The following is a 26,836-nucleotide window of genomic DNA, read 5'->3' as shown; positions in this document are numbered from 1 at the left end:
ATGTAACTCAGCTGCATATTCTGTTCAGTCTCTAATCTGTCATAATTTAATAATTTTACATATAATATAAATGATTTCCCTACAATGTTTTCAATAAATAGTCATTAATGTTTTGCTTACAAATGCATGGCTTTTTGCCAGAACTCACCACAACCACCAGGCCTTCCACATCTATTCTTTCATTATTCTTCACAGCATCCTTAACAGTTGGATGGGTGGGAGGTTTTGCTACATGGCAGGTTGTGGTGGCAGCTCTGTCTCCCCGTCTGCTAAACAGAATACTGTATTTGACTTGTCATTTCCCCAGGGTTGCTCAGAGTCTGAGGAATTCGTTCACATTGATCTCTCAATGTACTGAAAGCCAATTCAGTAGTTTTCAGTGGGGGATTTATGTGGTTCAAAGGCAGGAATAGCTGACTACACAAGACAAGTATTCCCTTCTCAGGAATCTTGAAGACTGCTTCCTGATGTGTGTGTCAAAGAATCTTATCCTCGGGGCAGAGGAGCCAGTGACTTCTGGGAGAAGATCCTTCAGGCTCCCCATCCACTCTGGGTCATCAGTCACAGACACAGAGTGCCCACTCTCTGACTAGGCTGTCTTCAGTCTTTTGTTCTAGAAAGGCTTGGGCTTCTTTACAGCCCATGGCTTTCCCTTTCCTGACAGAAGCAGCCATTACCTCCCCAGCAAAACTGGCTCCGGGAAGCTTGTAAACTGTAGAGATGAGAACAAATGCAACATTTGACTATTGTTAACATTAAGATAATAATGATCAGCTGTTGGGTACACCCTGTGCTGTATTTTCGTGGCCAAAGTGTAAGCTCCTTCAGATGAGACCAAGTTTTCTATTTTCTTCCATAAGGGTACTTGGATTTTATCTACTTGAACAACATTTTGATGTATGTACAACACACATCACAGGCATAAAGTAATGGACAACAAGCATGATAGTTTGATTCACCTTCAGATTTTGTATGGCGCCGAACAGGTAAACTCTTTCCCTTTGCATCTGTAGCAGTGTATGTTTTCAAGTCCACTGTGTAGCTCTGATGATTAATTTTAACATCAATTGTCTTTCTCTTTTGTTTCTTTGCATCCTCCAGTTGCATATTGGTAATTTTGTCAAAACTATGAAAATTTTTATCGTCCTTATATTGCCATTCCACAAAATCACTGGTACGATCTGCCAGGTATTCCTGTTCTTTGGACAATCTAACTCTCTTGATCATGTCCTCAATTGCATTTCTAACCTGTACCACATCTTTGGTAATTCCAGAAACCTCAATCAAAGGTCTTTCACGGTCCAAGGAAATGGAAATATTTAACTTCTTCTGAAGCTCATTCAATTCCTGGTATTCCTTTACATCAAAGTTTTTGATACATTCATCTTCACTGGTGTAGGGACACTGTTCCTTTTGAATGAGATCCTGTATCCAGAAGAGGACGTTTTCTACACTTTTTACATTTTCACCACACACCTGAAATATTGCTGATTCTGTTTTCTTTTCTAAAACCAAAGGAGTCTGTTTTGGGGGAGATTTACTTGAGAAGCCCAAGAATGCTAAAAAAGAAAAGAAAGGAAGATTAGCTCGCTCTTTCTTTCCTTCTTCCTTCCTCCCTCCCTCTTCCCTCCCTCCCTCCTCCCTCCCTCCCTCCTTCCTCTCTTCCTCTCTCTCTTTCTTTGTCACCATGCTGTACATTACAACCCTAGGACTTGTTTGTCTTATAACTGGATGCTTTTACCCTTTTGACCAACTTCACCCATTTCACCCAACTCCCACACCCCCTGCACCCACCGGCAATCACCAATCTGTCCTTTGTATAAGTGCTATCATACAGTATTTGTCTTTCTCTGTCTTATTTCATTGAGCATAATGCCCTCAAGGTCCACACATGTTGTTGCATGTAGCAGGATTTCCTTCTTTTTTATGCCTGAGTAATATTCCATATACACCACATCTTCTTTATAATTCATTTTTCAATGTTTCCATGTTGTGGCTACTGAAAATAATGCTGCAGTGAACATGGATTCCAGAGAGTGATTTCATTTCCTTCAGATAAATACCCAGAAGTGGAATTGCTGGATCCTATGGTAGTTCTATTTCTAGACTTTTGAGGAATCTCCATGCTGTTTTCCACAGTAGCTGCACCAATTTACATTCCCACCAACAGTGCATGAGGGTTCCCTTTTCTCCACATCCTCACCAACACTTGTTATTTCTTGTCTTTTTTTTTTTTTTTAAATCATTTATTTTCCCCTATGTTTTCTTCTAGGAGTTTTATGGTCAGGTCTTAACATTTGAGTTTTTAATACTTTTTTTTTTGGCTGTGACATGTGGTATGTGGGATTTTAGTTCCCTGACCAGGGATCAAACCCATGCCCCCTGCAGTAGAAGCATGGAGTCTTAACCACTGGACCACAAGGGAAGTCCCTTGTCTTTTTTTTAAATATTTTATTTATTTATTTGGTTGCACTGGGTCTTAGTTGCAGCAGGCGGGCTCCTTAGTTGCAGCTCACCTGCTCCTTAGTTGTGGCATGTGAGCTCTTAGTTGTGGCGTGCATGTGGGATCTAGTTCCCTGACCAGGGACCAAACCTGGGCCCCCTGCATTGGGAGCACGGAGTCTTAACCACTGTGCCACCAGGGAAGTCCCTCCCTTGTCTTTTTGATAATAGCTGTTCTATCATGTGAGGTGATCACTCATGATTTTGATTTCCATTTCCCTGATGATTAATGATGTTGAGCACCTTTTCATGTACCCATTGGCCAGTTGTATATCTTTTTGGAAAAATATCTATTCAGATACTGTATTTTAAAATCAAATTGTTTGGGGTTTTTTCTATTGTTGTATGAGTTCTTTATATATTTTGGATTTAACCCCTTATCAGATATACGATTTGCAAATATTTTCTCCCATTCAGTGGGTTCTCTTTTCATTTTGTTTATGATGTCCTTTGCTGTGTAGAATATTTTCAGTTTGATGTAGTCCCACTTATTCATTTTGCTTTTGTAATTTTAGTGTCAAATCTCAAAAATCATTGCTAAGACCAGTGTTGAGGAGCTTACCCATATGTTTTCTTGTAGGAGTTTTATGGTTTCAAGTCTGTTTGTTCTACCTCAGAAGTGCCACTGGAATTTTGATAGGGATAGCATTGAATCTGTAGATTGCTTTAAGTAGTATGGATATTTTAACAATATTAATCCTTCCAATCCATGAGCATGAACTATCTTTCCATTTATTTGTATCTTCTTCAGTTTCTTTCATCAATGTTGTATATTTTCATGATACAGGTCTTTCACCTCCTTGGTTAAATTTATTCCTGGGTATTTTATTCTTTTTGATGCAATTATAAATGGGATTGTTTTCTTAATATCTCTGTGACAGTTCACTAAAGATTAGCTATTTCAAGTCAGAGAAAGACAAATACTGTATGACCTCACTGATATGCAAAATCTGAAAAAAAAAAAACTCATAGAAAAAGAGATCAGATTTATGGTTACTAGGAGTAACCATAAATTACTCCTAGTAAAGCGGGGTGAGGGTGGGAGGAGATTGGAGAAAGGCGGTCAAAAGATACAAACTTCCAGTTACAAGATAAATAAGTACTAGGGATGTAATGTACAGAATGATGATTGTAATATTGTGATTTATAAGAAAAAATAGGGCTTCCTTGGTGGCGCAGTGGTTGAGAGTCCGCCTGCTGATGCAGGGGACACGGGTTCGTGCCCCGGTCTGGGAAGATCCCACATGCTGCGGAGCGGCTGGACCAGTGAGGCATGGCTGCTGAGCCTGCGCGTCCGGAGCCTGTGCTCCGCAACGGGAGAGGCCACAACGCTGAGAGGCCCGCATACTGCAAAAAAAATATATATATATATATGAAAAAATATATTTGGTCAGAATGACCAAATATTTTTCCCATATATACAGTATTTGGCTTGTGCTTGGTATCTGAAGCGGAAGGCAGTCTTGGGCACTGAGCCCTTTACCTGTGGAATCTGATTCCATCTCTGGGTAGATGATGTCAGAATTGAGTTGAATCCTCAGACACCCTGCTGGCGTCTGAGAATTGCTTGTAGGCACAGGGAAGCCTCCATACACATTGGAACTGGGTCCAGAAACCTTCTTTAATGACTGTAGTTAACACTACTATATGATAGATATGAAAGTTGTTAAGAGAGTTCTTGTCACAAGGAAAAAATTCTTTTCTTTTTATTGTATCTGTGTGACATGATGGATGCTAACTAAACTTATTGTGGTATTCGTTTCACAATATATGTAAGGCAAACCATTATGCTGTATACCTCAAACTTATACAGTGATGTATGTCAACTCTATCTCCATAAAGCTGGAAAAAAGCTAATAAACTACCAGAAAAAAAAATAGCTATTTCTCATGTGACATCAATATTAGGAACATGTATTTCATAAAAATGAACAACTCACATGTCATTTTAGACATCATAGACTGCTGGGGAGAAGACTGAGATCCTTCTCTTTTTTTCATGATGGCACAAAACACATCCAGTACTTGAGGCAGAAAGATAACAACTTTAACTTTTTTCATAGACTGAACCAATCCTTTCTGAATAAAGTCTTCAATGGCATCAATTATGGCTGCTGCAACCTTATCTGGGTCTTGGTTGGCACTTCCTAGAAAGGCAAATAATAAAAATGATTGGGAAAAAAAAGATCCAACTGGATTTGAAAAAGAAGACCCAACTGGAGAAGGCTGAGGAATAAATTAGGGATTCTGATTCTCAGAATAAATTCCCACTCCTCAACTCTTTCATCACCATGGACTTTTCTAAAATGCATCAGCAGACACCCTTGAAGTCCTAGATGTAACGGGGAGTTTTTGTTCCAGGATGTCGGGAACAGCCCAACAATGAACAAAGGGCCCAGAAACATAACTTGGTGTCTGATATCTTATTTGCTCTATTCAGCTGATCCCAGCTCACTATGTTCCTCTGTGTTACAGAGCACAGTTAACCTTTCTTGGCTCACTGGTGTCCTCAAAAGATCCACAAAACGCAAAAGATGCTAATGTATGTTGAAATGTCATGCTCTTTAAAGAGAACAGGTCTTCCCTGGTGGTACAGTTGGTTAAGAATCCGCCTGCCAATGCAGGGGACACAGGTTCGAGCCCTGGTCCAGGAAGATCCCACATGCTGTGGAGCAACTAAGCCCATGTGCCACAACTACTGAGCCTATGCTCTAGAGCTCGCGTGCCACAACTACTGAAGCCCGTGCCCTAGAGCCCATGCTCCGTAACAAGAGAAGCCACCGCAATGAGAAGCCTATGCACCGCAACAAAGAGTAGCCCCCACTTGCCGCAACTAGAGAAAGCCCATACACGGCAACGACGACCCAACGCAGGCAAAAAGTAAATAAATAAAAGAGAGCTAATTATAAATAAATTAATTAACTTAAAAAATAAAGAGAACAGCATTATTTTTGGTTCAGTCATTTCTTGACTATTACGTATATATCCTTATTCTCTCAGATGTCTTTGGGGACCTGATTTAAACCGCGCTCATTTCGTAAGACACCTAGAGCCATAAGCTATTTGTTATAATCTATAATTCTTTGCATACAAGTTATCCATGAGCCTCCAGAAGTTTTTCGTCCCACGGTCACTGTGATTTTAGCTGACCTGCAGGGTTCAAGGTTGCCACCTGAGCAAGGTCTTTTCCTATTTTAAGCATGCTCCACATCTTGTTTCTCAAGCCTACTGGCTAGGTAAGATCATGAAAAGTTCCTTGAAAAGGCTCACGAAAAGCCATGGAAGCAGTTCCAGGTGAATAGCAGCTGTCACATTGCGGGGTGGGGAGTGGGCAATGTGAAAGTCCTCTGGCCAACTTGGTGTGATAGACGAAGGGCCTACTTGGGTTATCCCTGTTGACCGTGCCCACTATTACTGCAGAAAGGAGAGCAGACCTCTGTGGCTTGGCTATGGGGACAACTGTAGGAATGTAGACAATCCCCATATAAAACTAACCTAGAAGGTTTGTGCAGGTTGTTTTTTTTTTAATTAGATGATCAGGGAAAGAGGGAGATTCTCCATTGCAATGCTGTAGTTATTCCATGCTATCTGGAAGAATTTAAATGGGAATGTTCAGATATATTCATTCACTCTCAATAACCTAAGCACTTGGGACACAGAGGATGTGATATGTGGGGATGAACAGGTGTTCAACAGGTGAAGTATGGACACCTGAGGGAAAGGCTACACCAGACAGAACTGTGTAAGAAGTGTGATATGTTGAACCTGGCGTGTTCAGGAGAACAGGTTTGTTTTTGAGAAAGATAAACGGGGGAGGTAGGGGGGTAGGTGGAGGAGGCACTGGAGCAGGGAGCCAGGTCTAAACAGGAGAATTTAAATAAAGGTTTAGGCAAAAGACAAGAGCTGAACAAAGAGACGAGGCCAGAATGAAGAGCTGGCTGTAGGGATTGAGGAGATATTTAGAAAGTAAAGTCAGCAGGACCAAGTGGCCAACTGGCTTTATACTTGCCCCTTTGTTCCCCGTCTTTTGCCACCCACAGCCTTTACGTGTATTTCATAAGTCCTGTTGCACTGCAGTTGTTTATTGACATGTCTGTGTCTCACAGAAGGCCAGGTGCCCCTTGTGGACACCAGGTGCCCCTTTTCTTAGTCATCTTTCTATCCCTGCTGCCTCAGCTCAGTGCCCGGCACATAGCAGACACTCAGTAAATATTTAATCAAACTAATTAATAAACTAATGCACATAGGTGTGATGAAGAAGGTAGAGTCAAGGATTCTAGATAGAAAGTGATGTTTTTAACATGCTCAGGGATATAAGAGGAAGGGCAGGTGTGGGGGAGAAGACAATGAACTGGAGTTTGGAGTTTGCTTTGAGCTTGAAGTACTTGCAGGTACCAGTGAGCACCCATTCTCTCCCCTCAAGCCTGTGAGGAACAGTGAGAGGGCTTCCTTTACTGCCAGCAACTGTCTCAATCACAGTCTCAATTCAACTCATAATCCCTACTAAGGGAGAAAGCTCCCCATCTGTTAGTCTAAGGGCCTGCTCAGGTGGTGACAGAGACAGGTAAAGAAGATGAGGAAGGAGAATTTGCTAACCTTGATTTACTTGTGCAGACCAGCAATGCAGCCAGGTCAGTGGAAAAAACAACAGGTTTGCAGTAAGCCAGAAGTAATTATACAAAACTAAAACTGCCTCATTTCCTTATTTCTTCTTTGACTCCACCCAGGGACTCCCTTGGGAAGGTCTGTGCCACCCTTAGGCTGCCTGCTTTCTTGGCACAAATAAAGTTAAGATGGAAACACAAGACAAGAGCTCAGAGGAAAAAGCATATGGAGATAGAGACTGGGGAATCATTAGTGGGTGTCCATAGAAAATGATAGATGATAGATAGATAGAGGATACATAGATGATAGACAGACAGATAATACATTGGCTAATCTGCTAGGATTGAATGATACTACAAGGGGAATGAAAGCATAAAGGGAATATAAATTATACTTTCAGAAACAGAGAGCTAAGGAGACATAACATTCTATGTGGGAACATTAAGAGGAATGAAAAATAAGAGAAATCAAAGTATGGGAAAGAGAATTAGAAGAAGGCCCAGAAAGTGACAAAGATGGTTAGGTTTATTAAGGCTAAACTTTTGGAGGGCCTAGAATGCCAGTGTGAGACACTCAAACTTAGGTTCCTGAGCAGTGGAATGGTTAATCCAGTGCTGAGCCTTCTCTTTCTGGGACCAGTCAGCTCCATTCCACTTCAAGCCTGAGAGTATTTGCCTCCCCTGAGCAGCTCTCTTAAAGGAGACCAAGCAGGAATCCCTGATTAATGCACATGACTCAGGTTGCTGGGGAAAGAGCTCAAAGAGCATCACCTTACAAATGATAAGCCCAAAGCACCATCCTTGTAAATGAAGACTCATACAATCATTATGTAGTTTAAGGAAAATAAGAAACTTCCAAGAGGCAGGCAAGCTGAAAGGAGGAAGGTGGAGAGTTTCTGACCCATTAGAACCCACTGGATTCTGGCAACTGAGAGGTCGCAGTGCCACACGGCCAGCCCACGTCAAGGAGGTAAGAGAAGATAGACAGCCATGCTGTCTGAGAGTCGGCCATGGGGAGGCGGAAGTCCATGCACTGATGTTTCCATGGAGAGGGGATGGAGGGGAAGTCAAAGACTAAATAATGGGGGATGTGTAGAGGATGGAAAAGAGAAAGGAGCTCACGAAAGCAATGAGAGATGGACTTTCTTTCCTTTCCCCTCCCTTCCTCTCCCTTCCCTTCCATATTAGAAAGCAAATGTCTACTATCCCAATACTCTCTTCAGTTTTCTTCAGTTTTCTCTTTTTTACTTAAACTTTCCACAGACTTTGCTCCTTCCCTCGGGGGCTGCCCTGGCTTGAGGAAGCTGCCCTGATGTAGACTCAGCAATAAGTACATTAGCCATCAGCACCAATTCCAAGGGAAACTGGTCACCTTGGGATTTAGCCTTGACAGCCAGAGGCTACAAACCTGTCCCGATGGCTGGGAGGCAAACGGATGAGTAATTCCGCTTTTCACACTCTTGCAAAACACAGGAAACCGATCTCTTGACATTATTTCCACCAATGACGTGAATAATATTCTTGCACTTCAATAATCCACCTTTGGTAATTATATAATCTCTGTGGCCCCCTTGAGCTGGGAAACACAAGACAAAAAGATGCAAAATTAGATGCTGAACCCACTCTTTTTAATACATCTTTATTGGACTATAATTGCTTCACAATGCTGTGTTAGTTTCTGTTGTACAACAAAGTGAATCAGCCATATACATACATATATCGCCATATCCCCTCCCTCTTGAACCTCCCTCACACACTCCCTATCCCACCCTTCTAGGTGGTCACAAAGTACCAAGCTGATCTCCCTGTGCTATGCTGCTGCTTCCCACTAGCTATCTATTTTACATTTGGTAGTGTATATATGTCCATGCCACTCTCTCACTTGGTCCCAGCTTCCCTCTCCCCCTCCCCGTGTCCTCAAGTCCATTCTCTATGTCTGCATCTTTATTCCTGCTCTGCCACTAGGTTCATCAGTACCTCTTTTTTTCTTTTTAGATTCCATATATATGCATTAGCATATGGTATTTGTTTTTCTCTTTCTGCCTTACTTCACTCTGTATGACAGACTCTAGGTCCATCCACCTCACTACAAATAACTCAATTACGTTTCTTTTTATGGCTGAGTAATATTCCATTGTATATATGTGCCTCATCTTCTTTATGCATTCATCTATCAATGGACATTTAGATTGCTTCCACGTCCGGGCTATTGTAAATAGTGCTGCAATGAACATTGTGGTACATGTCTCTTTTTTAATTATGTTTTCCTCAGGGTCTATGCCCAGTAGTGGGATTGCTGGGTCGTATGTAGTTCTATTTTTAGTTTTTTAAGGAACCTCCATACTGTTCCCCATAGTGGCTGTATCAATTTACATTCCCACCAACAGTGCGAGAGGGTTCCCTTTTCTCCACACCCTCTCCAGCATTTATTGTTTGTAGATTTGGGGTTGATGGCCATTCTGACCGGTGTGAGGTGATACCTCATTGTAGTTTTGATTTGCATTTCTCTCATAATTAGTGATGTTGAGCATCTTTTCATGTGCCTCTTGGCCATCTGCATGTCTTCTTTGGTGAAATGTCGATTTAGTCTTTGAACCCACTCTTTGATTGTTTAAAAAACAAAATGTCTGAATTGGCAGATAAAGCATTTTATGTGAATAAGAAACTCCTGAAATACTACCTTTGATGAATCTTTCTCGCTTCTCTTTTTAACTGTGAGATGACTTTTCACTTCTAATTCTCTACAACTGGAATTCTTTAGTAAAAGGTATGATTTTAAGATCAATATGTTGTCTCCCCAATCCCAGGACTTTCCTCATCCTCCGTAGCTTCCCCTATTCAGTCTTCACTTAAAACTTAGAACCAAAAAGATAGCATTGTGCCTTACCTTGATCAGAACATTCCATTTCCACACTTTTCCCGGCATGTTCTAAAATTGCTTTCGAGACCCCTGCATGAGAAAAGCAAGATGTTTACACACATGAATAAAAAAAATTACAGGACATCTGGATCAGAATGATTGCCTAATTATCTAAATGCTTTCCCCATCATCAAAGGAACCCTATAACTTGGGTATTTCTGATAACAAAGGAGAAAAACTCATAAAAGAGCTGTTCCCGATTATGAGAAACAATGTCAAAATAATTTTCAAATGATGAATTAATAGCAATAAGCCAAAGTTGTAGAAACCAGTTTGGCTATAGCAACTCCTTCACAGGCTCTACTGTGACTATTACACTAGTCAAAATTCCGTAAGTCAAGTACCTGCTTTGAGATTAAATGTCTTCGATGTTGAATTTACAATCACATCTGCCTCTTCTTTGGTGATATCTCCAGAGGCTACCTGGAAAATGATGGGCCCAATCTTCATTTCATGCACTCCTGAATCAGGGTTAGAAATAGTCCCATATAAACCTGACAAGAAAAAAAAAATAGACTCAGTAACAAGTCGACAACAGCAAGAATGACTTAGGTCTCATGGTTCTCACCTGTGCCCCTCTCATCTCTCCCTCTCTCTCTCCCTCTCTCTCTCTCTTTCTCTCTCTCTCTCTCTGTCTCTCTCTCTGTGATCTCTGGCATTTAACCTGGCCCTGGCCTTGAGCCCCTGATGGTCTGTTTCTGGAAAAGGATTATAAAATATAATACATATCAAACATGGCCTTCTGCTGCTGGCTGAGGTGAATTAGCCCACTTGAGCCTTTCTTTCCCACTGACTACAAGTAAAAACATGGGACAAATACAAAAAGCCACTCTGAGAACTGAGACATGCACAACAGCAGGCAGACTGGGGAAAGGAGTCAAAACTTGAAGGAGGGCTTCCCTGGTGGCGCAGTGGTTGAGAGTCCGCCTGCCGATGCAGGGGACACGGGTTTGTGCCCCGGTCTGGGAAGATCCCACATGCCGCAGAGTGGCTGCACCCGTGAGCCATGGCCGCTGAGCCTGCGCGTCCAGAGCCTGTGCTCCGCAACGGGAGAGGCCACAACAGTGAGAGGCCCGCGTACCGCAAAAAAAAAAAGGAAGGAGCAGCCTGTGCTGCTTCCCATTTTGTTTTGTTTTGAAATTTTTCCTCTTTTCTCTCCCAGCTTTGACCCAAGCATGGCCCTAGTTACAGAACTACACAATGAGAACAGGCAGCAAAACTCTCAGAGAATCTCTGTCTTTGCGGCCAGAGGACTGGGAATATGGGTCCCTGTGAGCTGAAGAGTATGGCAGAGAAGCCTCATTATTTTCCATATTTTTCCTTTTTAAATCCAGGCCCTGTACCAAGGTGCCCCGGTTGCAGAACTCCACAGTGGCACCGCAGGGAGCTAAAACTCTGAAAGACATTCTGTATTTCTGTCCAGAAGAATCAGGAAAAAGGGCCTTGTGGTCTGAAAGGTGTATATGTGGTGTATGGGAAATCCCTGTGTTTTTGTTTATTTGGTCCCCTCCCCTCAACCCTCACCCCCTCTGCTTTGCCCAAGGGCACCCCTGATCACGCAGAATAATGAGGCAACAGAACAGGCAGCTTCAACTCTGAGAGAACCTTGTGCTTCTGGCCAGAAGACCTGGAAAATGGGCTTTTGCAAGTCAGAGAATGTAAGGGGAACGCTGGAGTGGTGACCCCCTGTTCTGTTTAAGACTGGAGTCAACCCTGAGCTCACCCCAGAGCTGTGCACGTGGGGCAGACCCAAGCTGCACAGCAAAGGCCTTGAGAATGGAATTGACCTTGGAACCACTGCCCACACAGAAAGTGAGGCAGAACTTGTAGAATGACATTAACTGATTGGCTACCTGCTCAAACAAACAAACAAAACAAGCACCATTTTCCAGAGGATTTTAACAGGACCCAAGTCTTACAACACGATGTTTAAAATGCCCATTCTATAATCCAAAATTGCTTGTCATACAAAGAACCAGGAAAATGTGACCAATTCTCAAGGATAAAGACACTCAATATAGATGCTAATCCCAAGATGATTCAGATGTTGGAATGATCAGACAAAGACTTCAAAGCATCTACTATAACTACGCTCCCTGAGGTCGAAGTAAACACACTTGAATGTATGGAAATGATTTGGAATGAATGGAAAAATAGGGGTCTCTGCAGAGAAATATAAACTATAAAATAAGAATCAAATGGACATTTCAGAACTTAAAAATACAATATTTGAAATCGAAAATTCACTGGATTAGCTCAATAGTATAGTAGACAGAGAAAAGAATCAGTGAATTTGGAGGTAGATTAATAAATATTATCCAATCTGAAGAACAAAGAGAAAAAAGACTGGAAAAAAAAAAAAAGAACAGACCCTCAGAGACATTATCAGAAGGCTTACCATTCATGTTATTGGAGCACCAGAAGGAGAGGCGAGAGAGACCAGTACAGAAAAACGTATCTGAAGAGATGACTGAAAAATCCCCAGATCTGAAGACATACATACTCAGATTTAACAAGCTTCAGCAAACTCCAAATAGGATAAATTCAAATATAAGTAGCTTTGACAGAGGAGAAGCATTTGGTTGGTATCATCTCTTTAAATGTGTCTATTTCTGAAAACACTTATCACATCATCCTGAGAAAATAGTAGCCTCATCATCACCACTTAAAGACCCATTGTACAGATTATATAATCTGGCCTGCCTACTCTTTCACCCCAGATCACATAAACATGGCCAGTGTCTTGCATGCTCAGGTGTGTAGAGTATAATTTATTATCTTCTTTATCACAAATTGTTTTTTTCATAAAAATTATCCTATCATTTTTCACTTAACACTGAATACTTATTTAGCAACTAAAAATAATTTCTCTATTTAAAAGCTTTATTGAACCTTGTGTATCTTCAGCCTTGGGAACTTGGTCACTGATGAAATTTCCATTAGCCCTTCTGGCAAATTCATCTGAGAATGCCTAGAAATACAAAGACAGTTTTAATCACTACAGTTCTCTGTAGATGAATGAATTTGATTCATCAGACCTTCTGATCCTACATGCACAAATATTTAGGAGAGAACAATTCTCAGAGTATCATGTATTTTCATTATAGATTTTTACGTTATGAAAAATTCATAAATTCTATTTCTGTAAATACAAACTATGAAAACTATCAAAGATGTGAACAAAAATATAACTACAATACTATTTGTAATTGAGAAAAAAATAAACAGTTTAAAAATCCAACAGGGAAATGGTTAAATAAATTTTAGTATGTCCATATGTTGGAGTATTTATCAGCCATTAAAAATTATGTTTTCAAAGAATAGTTAATGGAATAGGGAAATGCTTATTTCATACTATTAAATGAAAAAAGAATGATACTAAATTACATTATATAATACCACGTTTAAAAGTCCACATATATAAAAGAAGACTAAGATGAAATACAACTAAAAGAATTTATGCATTTTTTTATTGTTTAAAGTTTCTACAATGAACATGTATTACTTTCATAATCAGTAAAAGTAAATACTTTGTTGTTGTTAAAACTACAGTGTTAAGAGAAAGACAATCACAAGGACCCAAACACTTCAGTTTTTAACTTCTTATTTGTACCAGGAGAGAAACAGCTAGGGGAGTAGTGTTTTTGGAGCAAGAGGCTGGAATTCCATTTCTTTGCCTGGTTAGTGACACCCCAAAATCATCACTTTCTTCCTCCTTGTAAACAAGCAACAGGAAATTTTGTTGGAAAAAAAACAAGTAACATCTTGGCTAAAAGGCTGATACAATAATGGGAGAAGGACCAGGAGAGACTACAGAGCCAGGGTTCTCCAGGCACCAGGCACGTGATCTACAGGTGTAAAGGTGGACAGGTGTAAAGCTGGACTGGTTTGACTCTGGAGAACTAGAGAGGAGCTGCCATTTGGCCACAGCGAACTGTTCAGGCAGAAATCCATGTCCAAGGTGCCAGAACTTTTGAATTTTTAGGTCCCAGTGGACATCTGGAGTTTTATGTGACAAGTTTGATTCTTAAATGCCAGCAACTGATTCAAATTTTTTAAAAATAGCCCAAATAAAGCACATCTAAAGGCTATGTTCCGACCACAGGCTGCTGGTGCAACCTCTGTTACAGTCTCCACCTATAAATATTTCAATAAGTTTTGCTGATTTTTGTGAAAATATGACCAAAGCTTAACTGTCTTTAAAAGTCTTAAGAGAAAAATTGTCACAGCCACGTATGGAGAATCAGTACTATTTCCGATGGCAATAAAGATGTCTGTATAGACTAATCCCTTTACAAAATACTTGCAGAATTTGAATCTTTAGGAAAGATAACAAAGGCTGACGATGCACAGAAAGAGTGAGATTCGAGGGTTCAGATCCATGTCACAGGACTCACTTCCCTACAATGAACTCAGCCATTCATTCAAAAACTCTCAGCACTTCATGTCTCTAGTTCATTTTATGTGTATAAATCTTAGCTCCCAAAGTAATTATGATTTATAGGAGGGAGAGTACATGCAACATACCCATTCTGTAATCCACATCATTTTGTACAATGCAAGTCATAGGGAGGTTGTTCACAAAGCATTTATTGACTAGAAATGACTGTAGTTATGCAGGCCAACTAAATGGACCACATATTTTGCCCAGGTGGTTTAGCTGTCTGATTAGAATTTAGATTTGTTTGCTTCCAAAGTATTTAAAGGTAGTGTCTAGATCCAGAAAAAAAATTAAGTATGACCTAAAAATTCAGTTAGTCCAATGATCTATGGACATCTCTTGGGTTGCTAGCCTTAATCTGTTTAATTCTTGCATTATCATGGAACTTTTCAAACAATTAATATCATCTACTCTCCTGGACTCTAAGGACTTGCAGGGCAGGAATAATGGCCTCATATTAAATGCCTCTTGTTCCCCCATAATGCTGAGTCCAGAGGCTTACTCACAGCTGGTGTTCAGCAAACGTGAGCTGGTTGATGGACTCTCTGTGACCAAAGATGGTTCTGGTATTTCTGGTCTCAACCGTCTTACTCCTATGGGGATGTGCTGAGCCTTCAGTTGTATCTTATTCTGACATTCTCCTATTTGTAGGACCACAACTGACCTTTTATATATTATGTATTAAAATTTCTATGTTCATATGGAAGGAAATTCTATAGATTAGAAGAGGCTTAAGGGATATGTCAACTCCATTGCAATATTTGGGCCTTATTTGGATTCTGATTGAAACCAACAAGCTATAAAAACAAAATAAAATACTTATGAAACAGTTGGAAATGTGAACACTGACATGATAATTGATGAAATAAAGGAATGACTGCCAATTTCTTTTAGGTGTGAAATAGTATTGTACTTAGATTACTTTTGAAAAAGAATCCTAATGTCTAAAACAAATACTGAATTGTTTATGGGTAAAAGGTATATATGGGATCTGCTTCAAAAACAGTATGGGAGGAAGGGAAATAAATGGAGATAGAGATGAAACATACTGGGCATAGGTTGATAACTATGAAGCTGAACGATGGGTACAAGGGATTTCATTATACTATTTGGTTTACTTTTGCATATGTTTCAAATTTTTCTTAATAAGAAGTCAAATTTTTTTCTATATCCAAAAATGTGCTTGAAATTTGCCATGCTGCAACTAGTCCACACTACTCTTTTACTTTCCTGTATGAAAATACATGAAAGAAACAACCTATCAGACCAAGAAGATACTTGAACACGTTAGGGCTCAGTTGCCAAAATAACGAGTAATGAGAAAGACTGTACCTGAATATTTCCATGATCACTTGGGTGCAACAGAAAGCAAACCTCTTGTAAAGTTGTGGGTTGATTCCTGCTACTGAATTTGAACACTTCTGAGGTGATTAATTCAGCAAAAATGTTTTTAGGAAACCCCAGATTTCCTGTTCCTATTGCTGGAAATGCAATTGAGTTTAAGGACAAACTCTCAGTGATTTCCAAACATTCTCTGATTATGTTTTCCATGATCTGAAAAGCACAAAGCACATTCTTATACATTTTGCCTGGAAATCAGAGTTCGAACAAAAAGAACAAGAATTTAGCAACTCTGTGATCTCTCTCTACTCCTTTTTCCTTTCAACAAAAGGCAGGTTAAGGGCAGTCAGAAGGGGAAAGGAAAACAGAGGAGTAAAAAAGGAAAAGTAAAGAAGAATGTGTGAGACCCTCCAAAAAGATTCAAACTCACTCAGCAATGAAGGAAAGAAGCAAAGCAGCTACTGTTCTGTTCCTTCAGTCTCTTCCACTCTTCATGCCCTCACTTTTCCTTCCTCACTAAAGAGTGCTATCTTCAATAATTCTTCCCCGAGTCCCAGCAATGGTTGAGAACTGTAATCAATTTCTATTATTAACTGGTCCTTGGGAGAAGTCAGCTACAGCTGAAAGAAATGGCTATGAGAATGTGCTGTTATTACAGAACAGACACAGCCAGGGTTCAAGCTACATTCTACTGAAAGGAGAGTCCAAAGGGCTACTTAATTTCCTGGAGAATTTAAAACCAGGTCCCACCTTGCGTGAAGATGTGCTGTCTTTTGTCCAGTCCGGAGCCACCACGTGAAGCACACGGTGGCAGTGCAGATTGCAACCACTGGTTTGGATAACTGTGCCGACCCCAACAGCCACCCCTTGTCCAGCTGTCTTCAGCTCCTCCTGGAGCTTTTGTCCCGCTTTTTCCAAGAGGGCCTTGGAAAGGGGCCCTCTATTGAGCTCAAGATCCGACGAAATGGAGTTGACAACCACATCGGTCTGAAAGACAAAACCAACAATTTGTTTCAAATTGTAAGAAAAAGCATTCATCAAGGATTACTGTATTTGAGCCCCCGGGCTTGGCACAATGGGGGACAACTAAGATGATTAAGTTTTCAGAGATTGAAATACCACCCCAAAAGAGAGTGTTATTAGATACTTATTTAAATAACACTCTAGGACAAAAGAGAGCTGTCAAAGAGCAATACATAAATGGTATGGGATCACCAAAGGAGTCCAGAGGAAGTGCCTTCAGAGGCTAGTAAAGACACTATGAGCGATGTGGTGTCTGAGAAGTGGGAATAGTTGCAGCAGGCAGAGATGGGGAAGGGGCAACAGCATGGACAGAAGCATGGCAGGTTGTGAGCGGCAAGGAGATCAGTTTGACCTGATAGAGAGCTTCTGCAGCAAAATGGTGCCAGCCAGGCTAGAAATGTTACTCTGAGCACAGACTACAGAAGGCCTCGAGTGCCAAGCCAACTGGACTTCCCAGCAGCAGTGAAGAGCCATGGGAGCTTTTTCAGCAGGACAGTTAATGTGAGCAGATTAATCAGGCTTGACTAAGACACCAAGAGAAGACAGGACAGGGACTGTGACCAAGTGATTGTCAAAGCTGCCCCACGTGGGTCACTGAGGAGTAATGCAGAGCAGGTCTTGGCTTCAGAGGGCACACACCTATGGAAGTGAAAGGCACGGAAGGAATGTCTTACTACTCAGCGTTCAAGGTGAATGAGGATTGGAACTCAATCCAATTACTGACCCTTGGCCAAAAGAGATTTTTGTTTATTTGCTTGTTCTTTTCAATGAGAAACAAAATTATTTTTAATATTTTGAAATAGAGCAATGCACATTCCAACCCTAGCTCCATCAGTTGTTAAATGTGGGATTTGGGCAAATTATTTAACCCCTCTAAATCTCATTCCTTCATCTGTGAAATGAGAATAATAATAATCCTGGAATCTGCCTCATGGCACTGAATAAGAAGATGCATGTCAAGCACTTAGTAGAGTGCCTGGCTCATAGTAAACAGTGTTAGCTATTATTCTTGTAATTATGATTTAAGCTTACTGTAAGTAGAGATCTAATTTTTTACAATCTCTTTCCATATTTTAAACAAAATGAAAAATATTTTAAACCAAGTAACAACTTGAACAAAACAGGAGGATGACCCACAGGATGGGAGAAAATATTTGCAAATCATATATCTGTTAAAGGACCTGTATCCAGAATATATAAAGAACTCTTAAAATTCAATAATAAAAAGGTAACTCAATTTTAAAGTAAGCAAAGGATGTGAATAGACTTTTCTGCAAATAAATATGCAAATGGCCTTCCCTAAGCATCCCTGCCCCAGGACTGCCCATATTCGCCCAGCTCAGAAAGTTAACACCTGGCACAGCAGGGGGCTTCCAGGACTGTTTGGATTAGTTAGAACCTGTGTTGAAAAGGTTGCTAAGTACCTTTTTAAAGTATTTTTAAATACTTTAAATGCTAAGTATTTTTAAAAAACATGTCACCCCCTGGCAGAGCTATAAGAATTGTCCCCACATAATACCCAGACCTTCCCCAGGTCACTTTCTACCTTCCTCCCTACATTTTCTTAATGGTGTTGGGAGCTGATGGTCCCTCAAACTCAGAACCCTCTGGTTCAGTTCCGCTGATAAGGTTACTGTCTTCCGTCCCCGTGTTATGCTCTAATTTTTCTGCATCTGCTATCAGTGAATGTGACAGGAAATTAACCTTAGATTTGCCAAAATATGACAGGTGTAAGAGCACTGAAAAAGCATAGAGAGGCTCATAAATGTTAGGTATTATTGTGGATTTTCACACTTACTGGAAACTAGTGATCGGAACATGCTATCAGCTCCCCCGGGTAATTGGCCAATCTCAATTAGTGAATGCCTTGGTGAAGTAGCCCAATTTTCTAAGGAAACTTGTTTCAAGGCAGGGATGGAGGGCATGGGATTCTCCCCTTGATCTTAATCTCCCTTGAGCAACAGGCTAACTGGAGTCCCAGCACGCTGGTGGGTGTTCTGAAAACAGGGGCACTCACTGTAGCACTCTGCACATCTCCTTCCACCAACAGGATCCTCAGGCCTTCTGGGGACACCAGACTTGCTCCTTTTCCATGATCTTTTCTCAAGTTGGGCTGGACTGCTGCTGGTAAACTGGGCAGGGAAGTAACATCAGGCAGAGTGTCTTTAAATATAATTTTTGCACTTTCAGCAAAGGCCTCAACAGTCTTCTCAGCTATATCCACAAGGTAAACCTCTTTCAAGCTGCATCCATCCTGTTTACACTGGAACCATTCCTTGATCGCCAAAATAATGGTCTGCACACACTGGGGTAGGGGAAAGCCGAAGGCTCTGGAACTAATAGCAGGGATGGCTATGGATCGGTACTTGTGTTTTACAGCCAAATGGAGACTTTCTTTTACAACAGTCTTTAACTGCCACACACATTTCTGGGCATCATCACTCTTCCACTGGGGCCCTACTGCGTGGATCACGTGGTGGTACGGGAGCTTTCCTGCTTTCGAGATGACGGCACAGGCAGGTAAGATCCTGGCCTGTCTTGTCTTCATTATCCGGTCACAGTCTTCTTGGAGCTCAGGGCCAGCTGCTTTTAAAAGAGCAGCCGCCAAGCCCCCCTTGAGCTTGAGTTCCTCGTTGGCCGCGTTCACCACCACCTCGACGGGGAACTGGGTCAAGTCTCCTTGCTGCACAATCAGCGAGACTCCAGGGGCTAAATCTGTCTGAAACAAGCACCTCTGCCCACCATCCTTCTGTAGTTCAATAAAACAACCAAATAACCTTCTGACCTCACTTTTATAATACCGTGCTTTATCCTGGAAGAACTGACTGGCTCCTGGCTTATCAATATGGAAGCTTTTAACACAGACCAAATCCCAGGCTTGCGTGACAATGTTCTTTCCCTCCAGGACTTTGGTCTTTGGGCCAGTTAGTAAAATGCCTTTTCGCTTGTTCTCAGGATTAAAAATTACCTGAACATTCATCTTCTTTATCTTTTGCCACAGTAGCTTTTCTGCCCTTAAGTAATCAATAACTAAGGAAGGCTTTACTTCAATCAATTTCTCTATTTTTGTGTGTTTTTCCAGGAAGTCAAAAAGCAAGTCATAGATTTCATTTACTTCTCTCACACAGCCTGTGATGATGACCTGGGCTGTGGTTGCTGAAGTTACTTCATGGATTATTACAGTCTTTGAGGAGGAATTGTGTTTCTTATGCAAATTGCAAATGAGCCATTTCCATTTCTTACTGTTAAGAACTTCCCTGTCTTCAATGTCAATGCACTTATATTTTAAGGCTCTGACCATTTGCTTTGCAGCTTCTAACAGGACTTCAGAAAAAGCACCAGTTAAGAGAACAGTTGTGCCCTCTAGCTCATAAACTGCAAGAATGTTCTGTGCTATAAAGAGAGACTTAGAGAATTCTGCACAGTCAACCTGTTGCAGAAACTGAAAAACCTCTGGGCAAACAGGAATGTTTCTCTGAGCCATGGTGTATACCTTTTCCTGGATTTCACACTTTACTTTATACACATCTGCAGGGAGTCCTTTGAAGTACATGTGTTGAGAGGCTTCATCATAAAAAATCTCCACCTCTGGGCACTCCGTGTGGAGATACTCCAGTACACCGCTGTGCAACAGAAGTGAATACCTTCCTGGAGAAATGGCCAGTTTTTGCTTCAGACTTTGCTCTTCTCTTCTCATTTCTAGAATGGTGCTTTCTATTAAGTCCTTGATCTGTGGCTCAATGTTCTGTACATCCTCTGATTTCCCCACTAAGGTTGCAATTCCTGTTAGTGCATCAAACTCAATCAAAATCCTATCATCTTCTAAATTGTCTTTTATGATGTCCCATACTTTTGAATCCACTTTAAATGAGGTCACTGTATACTTAGACCGGATACCAGAGAATACTGTAGAAGCATCTTGTTGCCAGGTCTTGATTCTTGGTCTTCCTTGACTGACTAAGGTAGCTGCAGGTCTGATGATCACTTCACTGCCAAGCTGGCACAATGTTAGCTCACAGTGACAATGTCTCATTTCATCATTTATCTTGTCAATCAGGTGATTCTTCTTCTGCAAGAACTTCCATAAGGAAAGATCCAGTGATTCTCTGAATGGCGCTGGAAGCTTGATCAGAGGCTTCTCCTGTCCATACAGGGCTGTGCCCAAAGAAGTATAGTACGGGAACACAGAGAGCGGCATATTATTGAGGTCAAGTTTCTTGGTCATGATGGTGTCTAACACTTAAAGGAAAGAAATTAAGTAATCTCAGTGTAATATGTTTCAGATGAAAAAACAAGCAAACAAGCTTTCCTATTCTAGAGAAAAAAAAATCCTAATGTTTGTAGAACTTTGATGTTACATGCTATTAAAAAGCAGCACTACTCCCAGAGTGCTCAAATATAAACTGATACGTATTAACACTGCACAGGGATTCCTTATTTCATGGAATAATTACTTTCCAGCCAAGAACACTCTATGTTGAAATTCTGTTAAATAAATTCTATTTTTCTGTTTTTCTGATAACACTGATATATCACCACCAGGTTAAGAAAGACAGAAGAGGGACTTCTCTGGTGGCGCAGTGGTTGAGAATCTGCCTGCCAATGCAGGGGACACGGGTTTGAGCCCCGGTCCGGGAAGATCCCACAGGCAGCAGAGCAACTAAGCCCGTGCGCTACAACTACTGAGCCTGCGCTCTAGAGCCCGCGAGCCACACTACTGATCCCTTGTGCAACAACTACTGAAGCCCACGCACCTAGAGCCCACGCTCCACAACAAGAGAAGCCACCGCAATGAGAAGACTGCGCACGGCAACGAAGAGTAGCCCCTGCTCGCTGCAACTAGAGAAAGCCCATGTGCAGCAACAAAGACCTGATGCAGCCAAAAATAAATAAATAAATAAATTTATTTAGACATTTCTCCAAAGAAGATATACAAATTGCCAACAAACGCATGAAAGAATGCTCAACATCATTAATCATTAGAGAAATGCAAATCAAAACTACAATGAGGTATCATCTCACACCGGTCAGAATGGCCATCATCAAAAAATCTACAAACAGTAAATGCTGGAGAGGGTGTGGAGAAAAGGGAACACTCTTGCACTGCTGGTGGGAATGTGAATTGGTACAGCCACTATGGAGAACAGTATGGAGGTTCCTTAAGAAACTACAAATAGAACTACCATATGACCCACCAATCCCACTACTGGGCATATACCCTGAGAAAACCATGATTCAAAAAGAGTCATGTACCAAAATGTTCATTGCAGCTCTATTTACAATAGCCCGGAGATGGAAACAACCTAAGTGCCCATCATCGGATGAATGGATAAAGAAGATGTGGCACATATATACAATGGAATATTACTCAGCCATAAAAAGAAACGAAACTGAGTTATTTGTAGTGAGGTGGATGGACCCAGAGTCTGTCATACAGAGTGAAGTAAGTCAGAAAGAGAAAGACAAATACCATATGTTAACACATATATATGGAATCTAAGAAAAAAAAATGTCATGAAGAACCTAGGGGTAAGACGAGAATAAAGACACAGGCCTACTAGAGAACGGACTTGAGGATATGGGGAGGGGGAAGGGTAAACTGTGACAAAGTGAGAGAGTGGCATGGACATATATACACTACCAAACGTAAAATAGATAGCTAGTGGGAAGCAGCCGCATAGCACAGGGAGATCAGCTCGGTGCTTTGTGACCACCTAGAGGGGTGGGATAGGGAGGGTCGGGGGGAGGGAGACGCAAGAGGGAAGAGATATGGGGATATATGTATATGTATAACTGATTCACTTTGTTATAAAGCAGAAACTAACACACCACTGTAAAGCAATTATACTCCAATAAAGATGTTAAAAATAAATAAATAAATAAGTAAAATAAAAAATAAAAAAACAGTGGTGAAATGCAAAAAACAAAAAAAAAAAAAAAAGAGAGAGAGAGAAGAGTTTGGTCACCAGCAAGGGGATAATGTTTGCTCCAGTGTGAAGAATACTTTCCAGCTCAAAGCAAAGCTAATCTAAGAATCATGTTATTTATTTCTTCTTGTACAGTTGCACAGTTTTAGATTTCATAGATGACTTAGATTCTGTTAATACTTCTGAGAGGAGGAGCATAATAATAATTATAACAGCTTACTACGTGTCAGACAATATTCTAAGTGGTTTACATATATTTAATGCTCACAACAAACCTCTGAGGTAGAGACACGATTATTATCATCCCTTTTTACAATTGATAGAACTGAAGCTAGGAAATGTTAGGTAACTCGAATAGGGTCACACAGACTGTAAAGATCTGAGCTAAGATTCAAGCCAGTGTCTGTCTAACCCCAAAGCCCATGCTCTTGCCCCTGTTCCAAGGGTTCCAAACAAAGAGCATCCTCACAGTCATCAGAGAGCCCAGCCCCAGAGACTCTGATTCAATAAGTCCTGTACATATCTTGTCCCTGCTCTAATCCCCTTTCTGCCACATTTACTATGACAGTCCCTGTGTGTGTGTAGGGGTACTCTTCTCCCCCAAACCCCTCCTCACTTTGTGTTAGTTATTAGACAGCTACAAGGGGTCTAAGCAGGAAGGGAATTAGAATGAACTCCAGTAACAACTTGGATTAAAACAGCATCTTGTGAAAAGATGTTAAAAATAACTTCACCTTGTGCACGATTGGCTCCTAGGCCTGGAGCCAGACCTAATGAAAAAAAAGTGGCCTTCAGAGGCCCAGACTCATGGCTTCAACTTCCCACCATGGCCTGGAACAGATTCTGAGTACCAGTGAGTACCACCATGTGCCAAGCACTCTGCAGGTACAATTTAATTTGATCCTCACAACATTCCTCTGAGGTAAGTAGTAATGTGAGCCCTCTATTACAGACGGAAAACAGAGGCTTTGGTGGGTTAAAGTAACTTCCCCAAGATCACAAAGCTAGTAAGCACCAAAGCCAGGCATTTGGACTCAGGTCTGTCTGACCCAAGAACCATCACAGATATCACCTTAAAGTGGCTTAAGCTCTCCATCCTGTTTTCCTCCTCTGTTAAAAAAAAAAAAAAAAAAAAAAAACTATATAACTGTGCAGGTTCTTAGGAGGATTCAGTGATGAGATACCATGGCAGAAAACACAGCAAAAGATCTCATGTAGGGACTTCCCTGGTGGTCTAGTGGATAGGACACTGCACTCCCAATGCTCCCTGGTCAGGGAACTAGATCCCACATGCGTGCCGCAGCTAAGAGTTCGCATGCCGCTACTCAAGATCCCGAATGACGCAACTAAGACCCAGCACAGCCAAATAAATAAATAAATAAAATATTTTTTTTAAAAAAGTTCTCATGTACAACAAGCATTCGATAAGAGTTCCCTTCCTTAAGATTTTGTGAATTGGATTCTGTGAAGTTGAACAAAATAATTTCAGAGTAAACTGCCTAACTTATTCCTCTCAAATGATCTATATAAAGTACAATATTGCTAAATAAATTCTGTTTTTAATTCAGCTTTATCTACAGTTTGCCTCATTATTAACTCATTGTAAGTGGTGAAATATCCTACAAGAAAAATTAATGTTATAGATGTACAGGAGATTGGGGGAAAGTGGAGAAGTTAAGAGCACAGATTATGGGGCCAGACTACCCAGGTTCAAATCCTGGCTCTGTCACTTACTAGCTGTGTAACCTTGGTCAAGTTATTGGCCCTTCCGGTGCCTCAGTTTCTTCATTTGTAAAACAGGGATTACAATAATAGCAACGCCCATAAAGCAGTGTCTGAGAATGCACTTGGTAGCACCCTGCAGAGCTGTGCAAGTGTAAGTCATATTCATAAGAAGACACAGCCAGAGAGAGAAAGGGAAAATCAGACACAGTGTATCTCAGACACAGAGAACAGGGAATGAGTGAGTTTTGAGGAGAAGGTGTGGTCAACATAGTCAGATGGTGCAAAGAGGTCAGGGCAAAGAGCAACTTTTGAGAGTGCCCTACGAGTGTGGCTCTAGCATAAAATAAACCTGAATAAAATAGCTCCTATCATTATTCATACACATGTAACATAGACATTCTGAGGACACACCCAACTGCCCCATGCCCTCAAGATGATCGAAAGCCCCATAGTTGTCAACTCCCATCATAAGCTGGGAGGTTAACTTCTAGAGTAACAGTTCTATGTAGCTCTCCCCCTGGGCCCAAGGTAAATTTCCCTGAGAGAGATTTAAAGAACACGCAACAGAAGCTCATCTTTCATCCCTCTGCCCAAGGAACGCTAGGTCTCTCATTCCATTTTAATCCAAACCATACCTTCACCACAATTTCCCCAACTCATAACAGCTGAAAGGAGGTTCCTCCAAGTACCCCTATGAAACAGTTTACTTTAAGTGAGTGGCATTCCACATGATCCTATCTCATCCTCCCTCAGTTGATCCCAAGCACAACGTTCCTTCTTTCCCTAAGAAGTCCGGCTCCCTAATTCCTACCCCTCAGCCTTGACCTCTGAACATCAGTGGAATCTCCAAGCTGACCTTGCACATGCCTCAGAGAACTGGCAATCTATGTCTACGAATCCCTCAGAAACATTTCCCTAAGGTTCAGCTGGGCAAGGTTTTCACAGGGTCGTTGCAAAGAACAATCCAGCAGGCGTCCACTGATCATGTGAAACCACCCCTATTAGTTTCTGAATGATGACACTGACAAGTGAAGCAGGAAGTGAAGATACTTTATAGGAACTGTGTGTTTCTGAGTATTTCTTTACCTAATCTTGTTGAAGTTAACTTGAGAATTTCTACCAAATGTATAGCTAAAACAGAGATCACTTCTTTAAATACGGTATCTCAAAGACTCTAAGAATTATATATTTTTCAGTCTGTCACAAGTACAGACCCATGAGAGAATCTCCTCATATCTTTCAAAAACTTGATATTACTTCTCTAAAGTTTTGAATCACGGGATTCACTTAGCATGATATACCAGACGTACGGGATTGCTACTTGGATTTCCAAAAATATATATGGAGGGACTTCCCTGGTGATCCAGTGGTTAAGAATCTGCCTTCCAGTGCAGGGGACATGGGTTCGATCCCTGGTCGGGGAACTAAGATCCCACATGCCACAGGGCAACTAAGCCCACGTGCTGCAACTACTGAGCACACGAGCCACAACTAGAGAGCCTGTGTGCCGCAACTACAGAGCCCACACACTCTGGAGCCCACTCGCCACAACTAGAGAGAAGCCCGCACGCCTCAACTACTGAGCCAGCGCACCACAACAAAGGTCCCGTGTGCCGCAACTAAGACCCGACACAGCCCAAAATAAAATAAATGAATAAATAAATTTTAAAAACAAAAAAAACAAAAATATATACAGATAAAAATAAAATACATCAGAATTCAACTGTTAACTGTTAAGATCTATTAAAATGGTTTTAATTATGCTAGGTAAGGTTTACAAAATTAGGCTAATAGGTATTACCTTTTCTGTCGAAAAATTCAATCAGTGCTGAACTCTCGTCAGGAAAACATTCAATGCTGGCCACTCTTCCCCCTCCGTTACGAGGATTTTCAAATAAACATTTCAAATCATGGTCATCAACACCAGGTGGCAGGTTTTCAACTCGGACTGTTTTTGTCACTTCCAGAAGTCTTGCAGAAAGCTGAAGTTCTTTCACTGAATGGTGCTTGACACATTCATCAACAAATTTCAGGGCATCTACAAACCATAATCAATTAATCAATCAATCAAAAATTATGATTATATCTTTATATTATATAGAAGAAACTGAATATTAATTGAGATAAAGGAGGGAGGCTAAGCACCCAATTTTTAAATGCAAGATTTTAATTCCCACATGAGAATCTACATGCCTAAAGCTTCCAGTCTCTGAACAGCAATGCACATAGGAACGTGTTACCTGGACTGCTGACACTGAGTCGTGTGCCTGCCTCTAGTCACAGCCCCTTCCACCCCTCCTTGACATCACCACCTGAATGCACTCTCTACAATACAAATCTCCTCATTTCACTCC

At 41.1% G+C, this 26,836-nt stretch overlaps 2 protein-coding genes across 5 annotated transcripts in view; one reads left to right on the top strand and one right to left on the bottom strand.

The window, feature by feature from the left end:
• Window positions 1-21,846, top strand: part of HSPBAP1 (HSPB1 associated protein 1) — an 84,695-nt gene extending 62,849 nt beyond the window's left edge. For 2 of the 4 annotated variants that reach the window (XM_060298148.2, XM_060298151.2), the window contains one exon: window positions 21,373-21,846. In XM_060298148.2, coding sequence (XP_060154131.1) covers window positions 21,373-21,453 — 81 coding nt within the window. In that variant the 3' untranslated portion in view covers window positions 21,454-21,846. Of the gene's footprint in view, window positions 1-860; window positions 3,480-21,372 lie in introns of those variants that run through there. The other 2 variants (XM_060298147.2, XM_030858339.3) reach the window with 2 other exon arrangements.
• Window positions 1-26,836, bottom strand: part of PARP14 (poly(ADP-ribose) polymerase family member 14) — a 48,283-nt gene that overhangs the window by 9,511 nt on the left and 11,936 nt on the right. Inside the window, exons 5-14 of the mRNA XM_030858309.2 lie at window positions 26,284-26,520; window positions 18,848-21,069; window positions 16,558-16,794; window positions 15,799-16,020; window positions 12,918-12,996; window positions 10,370-10,519; window positions 9,993-10,055; window positions 8,514-8,681; window positions 4,442-4,648; window positions 960-1,559 (exon numbers count right to left, since the gene is read on the bottom strand). Coding sequence (XP_030714169.2) covers window positions 960-1,559; window positions 4,442-4,648; window positions 8,514-8,681; window positions 9,993-10,055; window positions 10,370-10,519; window positions 12,918-12,996; window positions 15,799-16,020; window positions 16,558-16,794; window positions 18,848-21,069; window positions 26,284-26,520 — 4,185 coding nt within the window. The remainder of the gene's footprint in view (window positions 1-959; window positions 1,560-4,441; window positions 4,649-8,513; window positions 8,682-9,992; window positions 10,056-10,369; window positions 10,520-12,917; window positions 12,997-15,798; window positions 16,021-16,557; window positions 16,795-18,847; window positions 21,070-26,283; window positions 26,521-26,836) is intronic.

The sequence above is a fragment of the Globicephala melas genome, chromosome 4, assembly GCF_963455315.2.
Source record: "Globicephala melas chromosome 4, mGloMel1.2, whole genome shotgun sequence".
In the NCBI taxonomy this organism is placed as follows: Eukaryota; Metazoa; Chordata; class Mammalia; order Artiodactyla; family Delphinidae; genus Globicephala; species Globicephala melas.
The sequence above is the reverse complement of the archived record's forward strand: the minus strand, read 5'-3'. Positions and strand labels throughout refer to the sequence as shown.